This window comes from Ranitomeya variabilis, chromosome 1 (genome assembly GCF_051348905.1).
Source record: "Ranitomeya variabilis isolate aRanVar5 chromosome 1, aRanVar5.hap1, whole genome shotgun sequence".
Lineage (NCBI taxonomy): Eukaryota > Metazoa > Chordata > Amphibia > Anura > Dendrobatidae > Ranitomeya > Ranitomeya variabilis.
The window spans coordinates 731,160,555-731,182,146 of NC_135232.1; the positions used below are offsets into that span (position 1 = coordinate 731,160,555).

At 43.3% G+C, this 21,592-nt stretch overlaps 1 protein-coding gene across 1 annotated transcript in view; it reads left to right on the forward strand.

The window, feature by feature from the left end:
- The window catches only part of C1H14orf132 (chromosome 1 C14orf132 homolog), a 117,154-nt gene extending 96,740 nt beyond the window's left edge, over positions 1-20,414 (forward strand). Inside the window, exons 2-3 of the mRNA XM_077268773.1 lie at positions 16,861-18,955; positions 19,840-20,414. Coding sequence (XP_077124888.1) covers positions 16,861-17,085 — 225 coding nt within the window. The 3' untranslated portion in view covers positions 17,086-18,955; positions 19,840-20,414. The remainder of the gene's footprint in view (positions 1-16,860; positions 18,956-19,839) is intronic.
- Positions 20,415-21,592: the final 1,178 nt, after the last annotated feature.

Sequence of the window (21,592 nt, forward strand, 5' to 3'; positions counted from 1 at the left end):
CCTGATGACTTTTTATGTCACCGCTCTTCCCTGTGATAAACAAGCAGGGAGAGTGGAGCAGCCCTTGATAAGGCCAACACTGATTGGCCACAGCGCAGTGTTAGCTTTGTTTGTGTCCTCTTCTCCACAGCTGTACAGCACAGCTCAGGTAATAAGCTGTGCTGTCATCCATAATGCATACTCCCCTCCCCCACAGTGTAAGCAGCAGAGGGAGATAGAGGACTCCCTGCTACAGCTGCAATGGTTGACCAAGGGTTCCACTGCCAGCCTAAAAGTAAGTGTAAATGGGGGGCCTTTAGACTGGAGTGATAGAGGGGGAGGGGCTACATTGCTTAGTGATGAATGAGGGCCCCGTTACCTCATCTCTCCTTTAACTCCTGACTGACTGCACCCCCTCCCTCTATATCACCCCTGACTGAGCCCCCTTGCCCCTGAATCACCCTGACTGCACCCCCTCCTCCTGTATCACCCCTGACTGCACCCCCTCCCCGTGTCACCCCTGCTGGTCCCCCTCGCCCCGGAATCACCCTGACTGAGCACCTCTACCCCTATATCACCCCTGACTGAGCCACCTCCCGCTGTATCATCCTGATTGAGCCTCTTTTCCCCTGTATTACCTCCAACAGCACCACCTCCCCCTGTATCACCACTGACTCATTGGGTCCCCTTCACCTGTATCACCCCTGACTGACTGAGCCCCCTTCCCCTGTATCACTCCTGACTGCGCCACCTCCCTCTGTATCACCCTGATTGAGCCCCTCTCTCCCTTTATTACCCCTAACTAAAACTTTTCTTTCCCTACTAATAACAAAATGAGGCCTTTGTGTTGCAATGACCCCTGTTACAGCTAGGGGGCGCTGTAGGTGCTCCTCGGGATGCACATGGAGGCATATTTGTGATTATGATGGTGAAACAGTGATCGGCAAGATTGTAAATGGCCGGGATGTGTCGCAGAAGAAGTCTGCGCTGCAAGCCTGAAGTAAGGTTGTTCTGGGACCTGTAGTCTCACAAGGATTTGTGCTTGCTTTACTTAAGGGGAGGCTTGCAGGGTTAGTCGGAGAGCTGGGCGGGTCTGGCTAACCACACACACCTCCCACCTATGGGAGTGGCTACAACTACATAATGTGACCATGGTGTGGTCACATGGTCTCTGTGATGGAGAGTGTATAGGTCCTGGATGGCTTGTGTGTTGAGAGGTCCTGTGTGGGGACCGGATCCCTGAATAGCATACTGAGAGGCCGCTGACCTGAACACTTGTGTGTTGGGAGGTCCTGTGTGGGGACTGGATCCCTGAATAGCACACTGAGAGGCTGTGGACCTGAAGACTTATGTGTTGGGAGATCCTGGGATTACGATTGGATCCCTGAATAGCGCACTGAGAGACTTGTGTGTTGGGAGATCCTGGGAGTAGGATCATAACCCTGAATAGCGCACTGAGAGACTTGTGTGTTGAGAGATGCTTGGAATAGGATTGGATCCCTGAATAGCGCACTGAGAGGCCTGTGTTGGAAGATCCTGGGAGTAGGACTTCCTGAAGAGCACGTGGAAAATCATGTATGCAGAGTCTGTGATGGCACTGCATTGGGGAAGCTACAGCCTGTCTGTCAGGTAGCCTAGTGAGCAAGGCATTGTCCGGGATGGTGATCCCAGTTCGGCAGCTTCCCTGGGAGAGAGAGGACTGACAGGAGTCAGCGTGTGGAGCAGGAGCTCCTGGAAGGTAACCCAGAGTATGGGGAACTGTGTGCACTGACAGGGGGTCAGTAATGAACTGTGTGGTCTCCCACGGTAGCTGGACGGAGTAAAGTCCAGCATGTGTAGTGCCTGCAACCTAATGTCATGCTATGAAGTATCAGAATTAAAATGTATATAATGAACTATGTGTTAGGCCTGTGATGCGCAACATGGCCTGTGGTGCGGTTTATGATGCCTAAATAAATGTCCTTTGACACTCTTAGTGCAGGAATGAATGTGTCGCATGGATTTATGTCTTTTTAAATCAACTAAGGAACTAAGGAATTTGCCCCTCAGACCATGTGAGGTCATCACAACAGAACCAGACCCCAATCAAAGGACAATGAAACACTCCTTATCTAAGAACTGGTCCAATATTTATGGACATAACTGTTTATCACTCATGGTAATTCTGCTTCATGTCACCTGTCTTATCCATGGTTTTTTCAGTTTTTTTTTTCTGTGATGTGTTGTGCATAAATATGTGATTCTCCAGAATTTCTTTTAGTCTATGCCTGATGAAGAGACCTGTGTAGTCTCGAAAGCTTGCAATTTGTTACCATCTTTTCAGTTAGCCATTAAAAGGTATCAACTACTGAGGACTCTCAATTCAAAATATTTTTTTATCTACTGGCTAACACGGTACCAAGATATATATCTTTCCTGTAAATAAACCGCATGGACTGTTTTTGTGAGAAAAACGTGCCTGTGTGACTGAATCCCGTTGCTAAGCGAGTGTCCCCCAACACATGCAGTAAGTGCTATCTTACACCCTTCATAAAAAGTTATGGCCTTATAGGTGGCAGAGAGATTTTTTTAAACAGTGTATTGGGGATGTGAGGGAAAACTCTTTCGATATTACTCCAATGTCATATATAAGTGATCTAGGACCCCCACCACTATAAGAGGGGGCATTCACATAGTGTATTTGCTGCAGAAATCAAAAAGCAAATTAACAGCGGAAATATCCACACAAACATTGTGGCAATATTGTGCAGATACTGCTATGTTTACTACTATGTAATGTTGCACCTTTACCACTGACCTGATCCTTTGTATTGCAAAGGATGAAACCGGTGGTGAATATCTGCAGCATGAACTGACACATTGTTCTTGTTAAATCTGCATCGGTCAATTCATGCTGTGGATTTTCTCATCGTATAGATGAGATGTCATAAAATCCCATCCATTGCGCTGGTGCTATTACACATCGGCTTAGTAGTTAATAAATACCAGGGAACATTTATCATTGAGTTTGCACCAAAATATGGGCGCCAACCCCTGCTATATCATTAGGACGTGTACTACCATATGTTATGCCCTGATATTAGCGTGTTATAGCACACGGTTGGTGGTCTGGTATTTATTCCTATGTAGCTACATAGTGGGCCCCAAGAATGATTATCTCTGGTGGGCCCAAGGTGCTCCAGTCCAACGCTGCTAGAAATGTTTTCTTTTCATTATCTTTTATCTGATATTTTTACAACTCCGCGTATAAGATCTCACACACCCCCAACAGAAGATTTATTTCCAATAAAAAAAACTTGTCAAAATTCCATCAGCAAAAGGAGAAAACAAGGTTTTTGGTCACGGTTTCTGCTGTCATTTACATGATTTATTTTATCTGTCAAAGGTTGGAAACTGTTAGCAGAGAAATAAAATATTCCTACATAGTATCTATGAGGTGGATGTTAGCACGTCAGAAGGGAGCAGTAAACATTTCATTCAGTGGAAGAAGACACATTTTAGTTTTCAAAAATTTACAATCAACAAAAATCGCAACAATTAGCAATTTTTCTGTAATTACTGACACACAGCTGTTTCAGTGCCAATATGTACAAGAATATTACAACTATAAGGTTAAGTTCACACAGGGTATTTTTGCAGCGCTTTTTTGATGCGTTATTTTATGCAAATTTCCTGCTGCATTTTACAGTACCAGCAAAGTGTATGAGAGATTTCAGAAATCTCATGCACAAACATTGTTTTTTTTGTCATCAGGATTTTGTTCTTTCCATGGTTTTTTGCACAATGGAGCATGTCACCTTCAGCTTTTTTTCAGCTTTTTTCACCCGTTGAAATGAATGGGTGGTGAAAAAACGCAGAAAAAAAAGCATTTGTTATATACTCACCGTCCGTTGGCCCCCGGATTGACAACAGGCCTTTCCCGCTCGCGACACTCTGGTAACCGGTCCATGCTGCGATCTCGCGAGATGATGACGTAGCAGTCTCGCGAGACCGCTACGTCATCATCTCGCGAGACCGCAATGCACTCTTGAGACCGGAGCGCACGAGCAGCGTCGGTAACCGCTTCGCTTGGATCCGGGGGGGCTCCGGAAGGTGAGTATATAACTATTTATTTTATTTATTTTTTTAACAGGGATATGATGCCCACATTGCTATATACTATGTGGGCTGGGCAATATACTACATGGGCTGGGCAATATACTACGTGAGCTGTGCTATATACTACGTGGCTGGGCAATATACTACAAGGGCTGTGCTATATACTACGTGGCTGGGCAATATACTACGTGGGCGCTGCTATATACTACGTGGCTGGGCAATATACTACATGGGCTGGGCAATATACTACATGGGCTGTGCTATATACTACGTGGCTGGGCAATATACTACGTGGGCGCTGCTATATACTACATGGGCTGGGCTATATACTACATGGGCTGGGCAATATACTACATGGGCTGTGCTATATACTACGTGGCTGGGCAATATACTACGTGGCTAGGCAATATACTACGTGGCTGGGCAATATACTACATACTACGTGGCTGGGCAATATATTACGTGGCTCTGTACTGTATACAGCGTGGGCTGCGCAATATACAACATGGGCTGCACAATATACAACGTGGGCTGTGCAATGTACAACGTGGGCTGCGCAATATACAACGTGGGCTACGCAATGTACAACGTGGGCTGCGCAATATACAACGTGGGCTGCAATATACAACGTGGGCTGCGCAATGTACTGCGTGGCTGTGCAATATACTACGTGGGCTGTGCTATACACTACTCATACATATTCTAGAATACCCGATGCGTTATAATCGGGCCACCATCTAGTTTGCTTTATAAAGGGGTTTTCCCACAAACAAAAGTTCATTTTAAAAATTGTCTGTGTCTGACTGTGTACAGAACATACCACAGCTCCTGGGCAGGGGAGGAAGCAAAAGACAATACTGACATTACAGCAGATCACAGAGGTTACATTTTGTGAGGTAAAATATTTTTTAAAAACAGTCAGTGAAATATTTTACCTCACAAAATGAATCCACTGTGATCCCCTGCTGTAAGGTCAGTATTGTCTTATGCTTTCTCCCCTGCCCAGGAGATGTGGTATGCTCCGTACACGGTCAGACACAGTCACCCCTGTGTCAAACCGTGTACAGAACATGCCACAGCTCCTGGGCAGGGGAGGAAGCAAAAGGTAATACTGACATTACAGCAGGATATCGCAGAGGATACATTTTGTGAGGTAAAATATTTTTTTAAAAGTCAGTGAAATATTTTACCTCACAAAATGAATCCACTGTGATTCCCTGCTGTATTGTCAGTATTGTCTTCTGCTTTCTCCCCTGCCCAGGAGATGTGGCATGCTCCGTAGACAGTCAGACACAGTCAATTTTTAAAATGAACTTTCGTTCGTGGGAAAACCCCTTTAATGTGACCGGCTTCCTCTGCCTGTAGACATGTCGCGCATCTGCTGCCGGGATCAGCCGAATGATTCACTGCACCTGTGCGTAATTCGCGTAGGCACAGTAAATCAGACCGCTGACATCTGTGTGCAGACAGATAGCAGCGGTCACAATAAAACTGCGCATGCACTCCTGTACAAAGATGGCGGCAGTCAGTGTATCATTTGGCTGATCCCGGTGGCAACGTGTTCACGACGTTGTTCCGCTGGTGGTACCGCGCAAGAGGCTGCGTGTGTGTGAGTATGTGAGTGTGTGTGCTGCGATATTACAAGGCAATTATACCGTATATACTCGAGTATAAGCCGAGAATTTCAGCCCATTTTTTAGGCTGAAATTGCCCCTCTCGGCTTATACTCGAGTCATTCCCAGGGGTCGGCAGGGGAGGGGGAGCGGCAGCTGTGTAATAATACTCACCTGCTCCTGGCACGGTGTCCCTGGTTCCTCGGCGCTGGCAGGTTCTTCCTATAGTGAGAGGTCACATGATACCGCTCATTACAGTAATGAATATGGACCCCACTCCACTCCCATAGGGGTGGAGCCACATATTCATTACTGTAATGAGCGGTACCATGTGACCCCTTAATACAGGAAGAAGCTGCCGGGGAACCAGGGACACCGCGCCAGGAGCAGGTGAGTATAATGCAGTGCGCGATATTCACCTGCTGGAGCCCCGTTCCACCATCGGTGCCGCTCCGTCTTCCCCGTCCTCTGCAGTGACGCTCAGGTCAGAGGGCGCGATGACGCGATTAGTGTGCGCTCCGCCCTCTGCCTGAACAGTCAGTGCGGAGGATGGGGAAGACACAGCAGCAGTCGGCGGTGGAACGGGGAGCAGGTGAATATAGCAAGTGCCGGGGGCCTGAGAGGTGAGTATGTTTTTTTTTGTAATCGCAGCAACAGCATATGGGGCAAATGTCTGTATGGAGCATCTTATGGGGCCATGTGCAGCATTATATGGGGCAAATATCTGTATGGGGCCATGTGCAGCATTATATGGGGCAAATATCTGTATGGGGCATCTTATGTGGCCATGTGCAGCATATCTATGGGGCAAATATCTGTATGGAGCCATGTGCAGCATTATATGGGGCAAATATCTGTATGGAGCATCTTATAGGGCCATGTGAAGCATTATATGGGGCAAATATCTGTATGGGGCCATGTGCAGCATTATATGGGGCAAACATCTGTATGGGGCCATGTGCAGCATTATATGGGGCAAATATCTGTATGGAGCATCTTATGGGGCCATGGGCAGCGTTATATGCAGCAGATATCTGTATGGAGCATCTTATGGGGCCATGTGCAGCATTATATGGGGCAAATATCTGTATGGAACATCTTATGGGGCCATGTGCAGCATTATATGCGGCAAATATCTGTATGGAACATCTTATGGGGCCATGTGCAGCATTATATGGGGCAAATATCTGTTTGGAGCATCTTATGGGGCCATGTGCAGCATTATATGGGGCAAATATCTGTATGGGGCCATCTGCAGCATTATATGGGGCAAATATCTGTATGGAGCATCTTATGGGGCCATAATCAGCATTTGTGGAGCATTATACGGGGCAAATGTGTCTATGGAGCATCTTATGGGGCCATAATCCGCATTTGTGGAGCATTATATGGGGCAAATGTCCTTATGGAGCATCTTATGGGGCCATAATCAACATTTGTGCAGCATTATATGGGGAATATTTTAATATGGAGCATCTTATGGAGCCCATCATAAACTGTATGGAGCATTATATGGGGCGTATTTTGTATGGAGCATCTTATGGGGCCATCATGAACTGTATGGAGTAGGGTTGAGCGAAACGGATCGGTCATTTTCAAAAGTCGCCGACTTTTGGCAAAGTCGTGTTTTGCGAAACCCGACTCGATCCTAAAAAAGTAAAAGTCGCTCAACCCTAGTATGGAGCATTATATGGGGCTCCAGATTCAATATGGATATTCAAAAACACTTTGATGTCTCAATTAATTTTACTTTTATTGGTACCTATTTTTATTTTTGAAATTTACCAGAAGCTGCTGCATTTTCCACCCTAGGCTTATACTTGAGTCATTAAGTTTTCCCAGTTTTTTATGGCAAAATAAGGGGTCTCAGCTTATACTCGGGTTGGCTTATACTCGAGTATATACGGTAAGTAGATTTGTCTGAAGGTGGAGACAGTGATGCCAGCTGTGTCACGTGTCACATAAACTACACGGGCAGAGCGAGTGCTGACAACACGGGAACAGTGCCAGAATGGGATATGAGTATAGGTTTTATTTATTTTATAGGGGCCAATCAATTTGATCAAGAAGGGGTTGTAGTAGTAGTGGATGACCCCTTTAATCAAGTTGAAGATCAAAATGATCTCTAAAGGCCTAAAGTTAAAGATGTCAAATTTCCTTTGTATTTTAGACAATAAAAATATTGCCATCTTTTACATTTTAAAAATTACAAAAAGGAAAATGGTCCTATGCAAATGTTTGTGCACCCATGGAGATTTGTGTGCTCAGGTAACTTTGACCAAGGATTCAGATCTTCATTAGACTTTTAGGGTTATAGCTAGTTCACTATCATCTTTAGGAAAAGCCAGGTGACGCAAATGTCCCAGCTTTATAAACATCAAGTCTGCTCTAACCTTGTGCCAAAAAACAGCAGCCATATGTTCTTCTAAGCAGCTACCTAGCACCCTGAAAATGAAAATGGTGGAGACCCACAAAGCAGGAGAAGGCTATAAGAAGTTGGTAAAGCATTTTCAAATTGCCCTTTCCTCAGTTTGAAATGTAATTAAGAAATGGCAGTTACCAGGAAAAGTGGAGGTCAAGATAAGGTCCGGAAGAACAAGCAAAATTTCAGTGAGAGTTGCTCATAGGATTGGTAGAGAGACAAATCAGAACCCCTACTTGACTGCAAATGACCTTCAGAAAGATTGAGCAGACTCTGGAGTTGTGGTACATTGTTCTACTTGTGGTACATTGTTCTACTATTCACAGACACCTGCACAAATATGGCCTTCATGGAAGAGTCATCAGAAGAAAACTTCTCATGTGTCCTCACTATAAAAATCAGCATCAGAAGTATGCAAAAACATCTAAACAAGACTGATGCTATTTTGAAACAAGTCCTGTGGACCGATAAGGTTAAAATAGAACTTATTGACCGCAATAATCAATGGTATGTGTAGAGTAAAAAGGGCACAGAATTTTAGGAAAAGAACAACTTGCCAACGATTAAGCATGGGGGTGGATCAATCAGGCTTTGGGATTGTGTTGCAGCCAAGGGCACCTGGATCATTTCGCAGGTAGAGGGAAGAATGGATTCAATGAAATTTCAAAAAAATCTTGATGCAACATAACACCATCTGTAGAAAAGCTGAAGGTGAAAAGAGGTTGGCTTTTACAAATGAATAATAATCCTAAACACAAGTCGCAATCCACAATAGACAACCTAAAAAGTAGAGATGAGCGAATATTTCAATGTGCGGTTCGTATTACGATTGCCAACATAATAGAACGCCATTCATGTCAATGGGAGGCAAAAACAAACGCATGCACAACACTTTAAAACGGTCCCAAATGCTGCCAAAACACATCAAATGAGGGACAGACCCCAGGAAAGTGGCCTCAATTCACCCACAGTATAACTTGTAGCATGGCATTGCAGCAATCAGCCAGGCATGAGGTATCGGAGTCTGGGACAGCATTTACAGCTTTCAATTGAACGTCACAGTAAGACGAGGTGAGTGAAGGATAGGTGTAGACCTCCTGTGCTGCGAGCCCTGATACCACATGCAACACCTCTACCTGCTTTCATGCTGAACCACACTCAGGTGGCACAAATATAAGTTTTGTAGACTGCCATTGTTAGAAAAATTTTAAAATAGTAACACGGGTAGGCCTACTGCTACAGGCAACATGCATTAAAGAGACCCAACCAGGAGGGTTCACATTTCCAAAAATTATTGTCAGACAATACCAAATTGGCATCAATTTCACGACAGTATAGATAGTATTATAGAGACCGACAGTTCTTCCACTACACCCAATACAGCAGATGGACACCCAACCAGGAGTGTTCACATTTTAAAAAAATGACGGCCTTACACCACAGAAGTGGAATAACTGTCACGAGAATAGAAATTGTATAATTGGGACTGACATGTCATCTACTACAAAAACTCAGCAGATGTAGGAAAACTATGACTGTTCATATTTCCACAAATTTGTGTTAACATCAGCAGCAGCAGCCACAGCAGGCACAGAAGCCACACTAAATATATCACAGAATGCAGTTACGTGACATTAATGCATCACACAAAAAAATGCAATATCACCTAGTCTGTACAGTCTGCGATTGGGGTGCAAAAGTACTTGGAGATCCATGACTTGTTCATCTTGATAAAAGTTAGGCGGTTTACAATTACAGGGGACAAGTGGCTGCATTTATCCGTCAGGACACCACCAGCAGCGCTGAAGACACGTTTTGAGAGAACGCTGGCTGCCGGGCATAATAAAACCTCTAAGGCGTGTGAGGCGAGCTCAGGCCACTCATTGATTTTGAAAGACCAAAATGTGAAATGGTCCAAACCCTCCCTGATGGTATTTATATTCAGTTCTAGATACTCCAGCACCATCCTCTCCATTCGCTCGCCACATGTAAGACTTGTACTCTGTTGTGCTGGTGTATGAGCTGGTCTAAAAAAAAGTGTCAAATGACTCACAGAAATTGCTTCTTCCACTTACACCACTGCTGCTCCTGTTGCTGCAGCTAGTGTTTTGGCGTTGACGAATTGACGTGCCGGAGATTGGAAGTCTAGAGCTGCGATGCCAACTGTGTGCTTCACTGCTGTCTTGGCGAAAAGCTCTCTTAAGGTTGTGTAAAAGCATTCGCGGGTCCCTTTGATTTTATAACATTGATCTTACAGAATAGCAACCCAGTAGTCAGCACTATTTCTAAGAATAACTATACGGGGATCATGTTGCAGATAGTGCAGCAAGAAGGCACTCATATATCGGTCTCTGCCATGAAGTCCAGCCCATGCTGTGTTGGTGGCTGGGTAACAATGAAGCTCGTTTCCTCTGTCCCCTCCCGCAAACCTCGAAGAACAGAGAGGGGAGGATTATCCTCTTCATGACAGTTGTTCGCCCATCACCTCTTCCTCCTCCACTTGTTCCTCGGATCTTGCACCTTCAATAACAGTTTGTCTGTTTTCATCACCAGCCCCCCTTGATTGCAGTAATCCACCCTCCGATGGCACCCGCCTGTGTGATGACAATCTTAAACTTAGAAACAATGTTATACCTTCTGCATCCTCCTCTGCTTCCTCCTCTTCTTCTGGGACCACCATCTCCTCCCGCAGGCTATTCAAAGTTTGCTCCAGCAAATAGATGACCGGAATAGTGATGCTGATGATGGCGGCATCAACGCTAACCATCTTAGTAGCCATTTTAAAACTGTGCAGAAGGGTGCAGAGGTTCTTAATCTGTGCCCACTCCGTAAGCATGATATGCATCATGTCCGTACTGCGTTGGCCCAGGCTATACGACATGACATACTGCGTCAGTGCTCGTTGCTGCTGCCAAAATCGCTGCAACATGTGCAGAGTGGAATTTCACATTGACTATCAACCCGTTAACTGGCATGGACAAAGACCACTGTATTGATGCAAGTCGATGACCTGAGGGGTGCAAACGGCAGAAATGAGAACACAGCTTATGTGCTTTCTGGAGCAGCTCACCCAGGCCAGGACAGTGGCGGAGAAAACCTTGTACCACCAGGTTGAGGATGTGAGCCATGCTTTCCTCGCCGTAGGGCTGCCACTGGACATGGCCTTCTCTGGATGCAGGTTCAGTGGAGACAGCCATTGATCAAACTCAGCCTGGAGGGCTGTCCACAACTCTTCAGCTGTGTGACTGCGATCTCCAAGGCATATCAATGTAATGTGGTGTTTCCTGAAGAAGTTATATACTTTGAAATAAACCACCACCTTACTGTACCATACAGGGATACATACGTCTCCATTCAGTCGGCAGCGCGGAATATTGTCCACTAACTCCTGTTACAGTAACAGAAGTTGTCAGATGTCTTTGCATAGGACGTGACATTGTTGGTTCACTAGTGCTTTCACAAACGTTACCACCTACCCCACGTACACCTTGAACACCAAGCCTAATCCACCTTACACCACGGCCTCGCTTTTTCCCAGTCATGTTGCTCAGTGTGGTAGGAGCACAGTATTAACAACAAAAAAATAGATTTTAAACTCTGCACCTCCTCTGCAAACAGCTGAATTTCAGCAACAGTAAATTTCAAGGTGAAATATGGCGTGCAGTATCGTGTTAGTCACAGAAGAAAGAATTGTTTGAGTGTGGATGAGGCCTGTATGACAAAGAAGATATGCTACAAACTATTTTAAAGTAAGATGTTCCCTACTGCATGACATTAGGAACAGAAGAATTTTTGAGTGGCCTCTGGATCAGGCCTCTTCAACTTAATTTCAACCCAACAAAATGACAAAGTATGATACAGCGGGTTGTCTAACTTTTTGCAACTGAAAAATTATAATTTTTTTATGTGCCTTAGGTCTGCAGACAGTGTCATATCACCACAGCACTAAATGACAAGGTGGGATACAGCAGGCTGTTTCACATTTAGCTAGTAAAAAATATTATTTAGAATAATATACTCGTGCATGGAGCACAATAAAAGCATTGCACAACACACTTGTAGGACATGTGCCTTGGTGGCTTTGTCTGTGGACCTCAGTAATAGCCAAAAAAATGCTGGAAGGTAAATTTAACAGCCACACTGGACACTATCTTGCTACACTATTTGACGGATATACAACCGCCCAGCTAACTAGCTAAAATCTTGCTGCTAACAGTGCCAGCAGGAGCAGCCTCTCTGTGCTGTTATAGTGTCAATATAGTGCTAAAACAAGATGTTCGCTCTTTATATAGAGAAGGACATGTGATTTTAGCAGCCAATCACACAAGCCGTGGTGTCAGGACATTGTGGATGTTTCCTGTGCCCTGATTGGCTAGCCGCAAAGTGCGCACATAAAGTTAGAGGGGAAAAAATGACTGTTTACAAGAATGCCGTGCCTCTGAACTCTGCAAACTCCCGAATGTTACCGATTTTTACCGATTTTATAAAATTTTGCTTTTCTTTCCGATCACGAATCCGAATGTGCCATATTCATGCCGAATTTATGTTTTTTGTTAATCGTTTTCCAAACACATTTGCTGATCACTACTCAAAAGGCGCAAGAAAAGGTTTTAAAATGGCCCTCACAGACCCCTGATCTGAACATCATTGACAATCTGTGGCTAGACCCCAAAATAGCAGAGGATATGGAAGACGACCCGGGAATCTCACAGAATTGGAGGAATTCTCCAAGAAGAATGGATGAAAATCCATCAAACAAGAAATGAAAGACTCTTGTCTGGCATTTACAAGCTAAAAGCATTTACAAGCTGTGAGTTAGTAGGTACTAACCACGAAGAATGCCCAAACTTTTTCATCAGCCCATTTTCCTTTTTGTAATTTTGAAACTGTAAAAGATGAATATATATATATATATATATATATATTGTCTAAAATACAAAGGAAATGTGTCACCTATAACTTTATCCCTTTTAGACATCATTTAATCTTCAACTTGGTTAACTGTTCACAGTGACAGTAATTTTGACCGGGGGGCACAAACTTTTACACACCACTGTATATAACTACTTTTGTATTGTCCCATCTGCCTATTAGATTAAAAGGAAATCTGTCATCAGGATTTTACCCCAAAAAATGTTCATGTAGCTCTTTCAAAGTCCAGCAATACGTTTACATGTCTAGCCCGTTCCTCCATTTCAGAGAAATTTGCATTTGAATGGATTTGGAAATAAGGCTGAATAGCTATGGTAGATCCGAAGCCTTTGTCACATGAGCTCTTTTCTCTGTCCAGCCCCACTTCTTCCTGATTGACTGTCATGGAACCACAGTCGGGGGGCCACAAAGATCCCTAGATCTCACCGCTGCCACCAGTTTGTCAAGGGATCGCAACTCCGCTGCCTCCAATCGTCAGGACAATTACACAATTGTCTGACGAATGATGGATGAGGCCGTGGCTGCTTCCACCACTAGGCTGATTATAAGGGAAATAACATTGAGCGTATGGTACAGTATATACACCTCTGATTCCAACATATAGAATATGTGTATACACCCGTATAGTCACTGCCAGCTCCTCAATAGCAAAAAGAACCACTAGCTGCTACCACCAATCATTTATACAGGCCGATTGGACACCCTTTACAAGTAGCGTATGGCTTCAGGGGTGCGGTTTAAAGAGCAAGAGGAATGGAGAGAATTAAATTTGTATATGTAATGCAGAAAGATAGGCAGTGTTTATTTAAAATATACAAAGATGATACAAAATGGGAACAAACAATAGGATATATACAATTACATAAAATAAAAAGTTATAACAGAAAATTACTAAACCTGATGTAACGGAAATGGCTCACAGCTTAGCGGAGCGAGGTACTCAAAAATGATTCTTTATGCAACAATATTTTTATTCATGGAAAAGGTTGAATACAGACACCTTTATACACCACGTTTCGGCTAACATGCCTTTTTCAAGTTATGTCTTTTTAAGTTGGTAGTGTCCTCTGTAGGTGAACGGTATCAGGTCCCACTTAAATAAACCAGGAAAGGGTGTCCGGTAATGTCTGTCCGAGAGGTCTGGGTGGCGGCGTGTGTCCGCTCTCAAAACTGAATCATTTTTGAGTGCCGGAGTTCACCTTATTTTACGGATGTACTTTTTCTCCTGAGCACCAACTTATAACTGTGAGCACCCCTTAATTCTTTCTTATTGGAAAACGGACAGAACCACAGTGAACTGTGCCTTCCAGGAATGACAAATGACACAAACTCAAATACTGCCGTTTATTAGATAAAGATTGCTCCCACATACCACCCCCTTGATAAGCTCTTGTGGGGCTGGTTGTAGGAGGTGCTCGGCCCTTCACAATTTTATGAAATCCCCAACCTACAGGATAACTCCATGGATGTTCTAGGCGTTAGATATTGTTATCCTATTTCTTATCATGATTTTACCGTAGGGATCAAACCTGATCTAAATAGCATAAGCTATCTTTCTGTTAAAAAGCTGGAGGGGTTTTAATGATCTTACAGTGATGTGAATGACTGCATTCTGTTCATACCTTCGCTACAACGCCAAAAATCTGTCTCCCATAAATATCGATATTAGAGGACAATAAACCTGCGATAAGGGTAAGGGGACTTCTTTATATATAGTGATATTCCCAAAAATATCAGGTTGATGCAAAACCCCGAATATTCATATCTGGACGCCGGTGTCACGGACACGGTTTGTGGAACCACTGTGCTACGGACCGTGTAGAGCCTGGAGGGGTGTGACTAAGGGAACACATGACTGTTCATTAGAGCCTCTGATGGTGAGGTTAGACTAGGCTCCCGATGAACGCCAGGTGCCACCCCAGGACAGACCAACGGACGCACAGAAGCTCTCACAGCATATCCCTTTAAATGGTAGAGGCCCACATAAAGTGCAAAATCACAAAAGTCCGGAAAAAATTTGGTGACCCTTGGACGAAGCTCCCAGAGCGAAACGTGCGTCGGGTGTGGTGGGCACCTGGTCACCTACACTTTAGGTAAATATGAAGCACCATATTTGATTTGTTGCTCTACACTATTTATGTTTTGACAACACCTATAGGAATTTTTTCCGGACTTTTGTGATATTGCACTTTATGTGGGCTTTATATACATATATATTTATATATTTTTCTGCACTGGCACTATAGGTATAATACCATTGATACTTGATATTGGATACTCTGTTACACAGTATACCCCCTGTTTTATGACTGATAATTTAAATCACTATTGGGTTGTTGTCTATATTGTGCTCTGCTAGATCCAGGTGTCCCACTTGTATCTCTGTCCCTGTATGTGTTTTTTCCCCCCTTTGTGGTACATTGTTATGCTTATTCTTAATATGATTATGTGTTTATGATTTTCTGTGCTAAATAAAAATGTATTTTTTAACCCATTTTTGGGAATGAGTTTTTCTTCTTTGGTGTACTTTGTAGTTTTTGCTTTCTTCCCTTAAGGGTTTTTTGACAATAGGATTGAAGGATTTTTTCATTGGTGTATTAGAATGCAGCAGACAGAGTTTGCATCAGAGTGCAGCAGACAGAGATTGCATCAGAGTGCAGTAGATAGAGTTTGCACCAGAGTGCAACAGGCAGAATCTGCATCAGAGTGCAGCAGGCAGGATCTGCACCAGAGTGCACCAGGCAGGATGTGCATCAGAGTGCAGCAGGCAGTGTTTGTACCAGAGTGCAGCAGGCAGGATTTGACCAGAGTGCAGCACGCAGTGTTTGTAACAGAGTGCAGCAGGGACAGGTATGCAACCTTATACAACTTAGACTGCAAAACAGGAAGGATGCTCAGGCAACTCCCCAATGGGGAGGAGGCAATCTATACATAATGTCCCACAGCAATTGGTTGGGGAGGAAATAGCATGTGCATGCGCTGACCGTTTAAGAGGGCGGGAGTGTACGCATGCGTACCCTAAGAACATGGCTAGATGGTTGGCTGGAAGCATGCAGAGCATGAGGAAGGGAAGAACTGACCACAGCATGGGTGAGTGAAGTGACACGCCGGAGACCCTGCCTGTCAGAGCAGGACTCCCACTTGGTGCTAACAGCCGGCAACAGAGTGTCTAGAAAATTCCTAGAAAAATCCTTTGAACCCAGGATGGAAGAAAGGAATCTCCTGCACTTCTAATCCTCTGCCTCAACAGATCTCTCCTTGTCTGTTCCCAGATAATCTTCGTTTAATTACTTGAACACTGCAGAGGGTCTCTGCTTCAAAAGAGCTGGAAGTGTCAGCTCTCTTTCTTTAACTTCCCATTATAATAAATCCCAGATGTTCAATATTAGGGGGGTAGGGTGATACGTCCCCTCTCTGGAAATGTCTTTTGGATTTTTTATTTTTTTCTATGACATTGACTAACAGCCTTTATGCTGCATGACTTCTGGAAAAGGAGTCATCCATCAAGCAGAAATGAGGTGCTGCTGGGTGGGGAACAGAGCTGGAGTGAAAGTGGCTTCAGATCTACCATAGTCTTTTAGCCTCACTTGCATATCAATTCAGATGCTGATTTCTCAGTAAAGGAGAAAGGAACTGGCCATGTAAAGGTATCGCTGGACTTATCTTTGAAAGAGCTACATGAGCATATAAATAATTTTTGGTGCAAAATCTTCCTTACAGATTCTATAGCATTTTATGTTTTATATGGTTTTGTGCGTATTTACTGTTGTCCCTATGAGGATACTATCCTGATCACCTTTCTTTTTCTCTCCACAGCTCCCTGTTATGGGAGGAGCTTTTATGGACTCTCCCAATGAGGAATTTGGAACTGAATATTCCCTGTTCAACTCATCGGCCAACGTCCATGCTGCCTCATCTGCCCCAATTCCCCCTGAAGAACCAGCTCGCTCTTCCAATGATGCTATATTGTTATGGATTGCGATTATTGCCACTATTGGAAATATCATAGTGGTTGGGGTGGTCTACGCCTTTACCTTTTAAGAAGGATGGAACTGTGGGCAACTGTGCTAAGAGGCACAGACACTATTTTTTATTGATGTTCTTACAATGTTCATAATTTACGTCCTGTCAGAAGGAAAAAGAAAAGGTCATGAAACATTTAACAAAGAGAGACAATGTATCACTGTACAAAGGAAGTAAGTTAATGTGCTGTGCGGTCACATAGGCTGCGTGGCATGGAGCCCTGGACTTGGGCTGGACTTATAACTATTGTTACATGTCTTATTGTGAACTAGACCATATATGCCATTTACGTTGCCTCTTTGGATGCCATGGGCTCATGGAGTGGGAAAAATGGATTGGGTGGTCTCCTCTACATTCCATTCTTTAGGAACCAGCATGGGGTAAAGAATTGGCGAGGACAACCCAAGAGTCTGACTCATGTTCCACTTTTCTAACCTATGCAGGTTGTGAAGGGGGTAAACCAGGACAAGGAGAGATAAGCCAGCCTCATTTTATTCAGTCTGTGAATATCTAAAGGGATATTAATTAAGTGAATTCCCAGCTGCAGACAAAAGAAAACATGCGTCATAAGCTAATTAACTAATTATCTGGCGCTGAGAAATATGACAGTTTCCAAAGAGCAACCACAATGAAGTTAAGTAATGCCCGAATGCCTGATTTACATGGTAAGGTCAGATAAGCAGCGGGGCCCAAGGGTCCAGCATCTGTGGGGCCCCTACAGGCATCCATTCTGTCCCATACATACAATGGATTCCTGCCCGGTTCAATCAGTGCAGTACAATGTATCTATCTGCACCACTAACAGCTTTTCTCTTAATAAGTGATGACATCTCTCCGGAATGACGATGTCACTAATTGATGTCATTGTGCCAATTTAACAAGGCTCCATCATACACCAAATTGATTTAGTCTAAAAACTGATTTGTATAAAATAATAAGGGCTTTAATTCTTTTCTTGGCATTTTATAGGTCGACAATGTATAAATGCCACAAATGATTTTAGGGGATCATTTTTATTATAATTTTTCAAGATTGTCAAAAGGGTTTTTTGTAAATTTTAAAAAGAAATCTAATTTTAAAAGCCAAAATGTATTATGTTGGATACTGGACGTAAAGTATTTTTTTTCTACAAAGTTTAAATGAAGAACGAAACACAAAATAATTTTAAATAAATATTTCATTTCGTAGAATTGTTTAATGCTCGGGGGAAAAAAATAGATCTCATTTTTAAAACAAATTTTTTGATAAATCCACTAATGCAAGTAGAGAATTATACCAATATACCAAATAAGTAGCGATATCAAGGGGAACCTGACGGAACCTTTTAAGGTCTTTAAGCTTATTGCATTGCTTGTTAAAGCAGCAAAAGCCAAGTTCACAGCTCCTTATATATGTCACTGCTTAGAAAACCATTTTTGAATCTTTATGATAAGAGTGCCAGCGTGTTCCTGGTTACTGCATTGTTTCTTGTCTTGTTCCCTTCCTTGTGCTTGATTTACGCCTGTTGAACTCTGCAACATCAGTGATTCTGCTGGAGAATCTTGAACATTGTCCATTCATTCCTGGTCAGGCACATGCACAGTTTTTTTTTGTGTGGGAAAGTCAGCAAAATCAGACTCCTATGCCTGATCAGTGATGTCGTCATACACAAAGGAAAGAGTGGCCGTAAATGCACAGCGCATAGAAATGAGTAGGAAGGCATGGTGCATATATGAGATTTCGCCTGCAGTTGCAGTGAGGGAGCAGAGCTGAACTCGTGTTAACCAAGCACATGAGGACGGCGCTATACTAAGTTCTGGGGCATTAGCTGAAAATTGACATGCTCTTGGTGCACTTTCTGAGAGATTGCCCACCCTCAGTACACTCTGAGAGAGTCCGTCTGCCCTAGGTGCATTTTCTGAGAATTGGACCATCGTAGTTGCATTTTCTGAGAATCGGTCCCCATCGGTGCCATTAATCAGAATCGTCCCACCGTCAATGCACTTTTTCAGAATCATTCCACCCTCGGTGCACTTTCTGAGAGGCTGTCCGCCCTCCTTGCACTCTTTGAGAGTTGGTCCACCCTAAGTGCATTTTCTGAGAATCGGACCATCCTAGTTGCACTTTCTGTGAATGCGTCCCCCTCGGTGCACTTTCTGACAATCTGCCCGCCCTCCGTGCACTTTCTGAAAATCAGCCCCCCTCGGTGCACTTCCTGAGAATGGTGCACTATCTGAGAGTCTGCCCACCCTCCATGCACTTTCTGAGAATCAGACTGCCCTCATTGCTTCTTCTGAGAATTGTCCCCCTTTGGTGCACTTCCTGAGAATGGTGCATTTTCTGATTATCGGACCACCCTTGGTGCACTTTCTGAGAATTTGCCAACCCCCGTGCACTTGCAGCCTCATTTTCTTAAGGATTGAGAGTTGATGTTCTCTTCACTGAAATATCCATTTACAGCAAGTTAGCTCTGTGTTTTGCACCTCGTGCAATGACAACGTCCCTATAAGGCTTTACTAATACTGCTGTAACACACACTCAATTCTTTTCCATCTTTCGCTGTAAATCCAAGTGCAATCTTTATGTTGCCGTTAATTCTGGCTATTACACCAGCAGATGCATTTGCAACAACCAGAATGAATCACACAAAGAAAAACAACAAAACTCCTCTCGAATGTACCTAGATCTTCAAGTCCCCATGAGGCGACTGGTTCTGACGCCAGCTCTGCATTATTTTTATTTATATAAATTATCTGTAACATAAATTAACATAGCAAAGAGCAAAAGCTCCAGGATTAGAAAATCATGGCTTCTTTCTTCCGAAAACAGCGCCACACCTATCTACAGGTTATGTGTGGTATTACAGTGCAGAATGAAGTTAAAGAGCAATATCACACACAAGCTGTAGACCCTTTTTTGCCCTGATTTTTAAAGAAAGCAATCACCTTATCCCCCTTTACATTTGAATGGACACCATGTAACACCCGATATCTCCAGTAGGGGCTGTCTATAGTTTCAAAAATGGTTGTTTTAAAGGCACATCGTCTTTAAATGTGAACTTGCTACCTAAGGTATTACAGGAAAATAGCCAAAAAATAGATAAAAAAAAATAAAAAGTGTCGCTCAAACACTGCCAGAATTCTGCGAAAACACAATGATAAAAAGATCCTTATATTTGTATGGACAAGCAGCATTTCCACTACATTAAGAATCTTTCTAGCAGATAATGGGTTAATGTGTTTTCAGATTACGTGATTTATTATTATTATTATTTTTTTTTATGTGCCATTTTATTTGGAAATTTTTACTGTATCTTCGTGTATATGTATATAATCTAGTAAAAAAATAAAGAATTTAATAACAGTATATATTTGCCCATTAAATGTTGCGTTGACAAAAAGCTTTTTTTTGTTTTGTTTCAAGGCCCTTTTGTTCTAGCTCATAGACCTCTTACCAGTCTTATTTTCTACCAGAGCCGTCAATTTAAAAAAAATTTAATTTTAGGCGGAGTTCCCCTTTAAATGTCATATTTTATAGCGATCTAACAGCGCTATAAATACATAACGAAGGACATTCGTCTGCATCCGTAAAGACGAAGCAGGTTGCCATAATTGCACATACATTTCGCCATAAGGGCCGGTTGAGTTTTCGTGAAGCCTTCGGCCGCCTCTTCAGTCCTAATGTTTAATTAATTACCCCCATCTTTGATGTTCTCTCTCCGAGGGCGATCAATATTTAACGTGATGTCTTCGAGAGGAAAGTGGATCCTGGTCTTTTAATGAGATGTTTCCAAATTGTTTCTTAAAAAGGTAAATCTAATTAAATGTAAGGTAAGCGGCATTCTGCTAAAGCGGAAGCAATCGCTGCAGAAATGAGCAAAGAAGGGGGAGGCATGTACACGATGGTGCTTGGATCAGGCTGAAAAAGTAATTAAGCAACTCTTAAATGTATGGTATTTGCATAGCAATTCATGTGTGCAGCCTGAGAGGGTGGTATACATTTTTTTTAATGAAATATCTAGTCCAATTCCCAAAACATCTTGAACTGAAGGAGGAAACAAAAACGTCCCTCCGCCCCTTTAAAATGGATCAATACTAAGTGCTTAGGGGCTTTGATCAGATTTTGACATGTGTCCCATGAAAAATTAACTGTTGGGAGGTATCTACTTCCTTCTGCGTGGATCTGAAAACAAGTCTGTGCAGCACAGAGGCAGTTTCCTATATTGTTTGGGGCATAACAAGAGTACGACCGTCACTGGGCCCATGCAGGAGGGAGGCCTGCCACGGTCAGCACCTATTTCAACTGGATGTGTATCAGAGCATGCACAACTAAAGAGTATTGTGGTGCAGAGATCCTGCACTGCAGTACACACAGCCGGCCAATCAGAAAACAGCAGCTGATGTTGTGATCATCAAGAGCAGCACATGGCTGACGCACTGAAGTTTGTTGCCAGCTATAGAAGAGGACGCTGCACATTGTGGGAGTGGAGAAAGGTAAGAAGAATTGTTTATGTTTTTAAGTGTGCTGTTAAAGAGTGAAATAATGG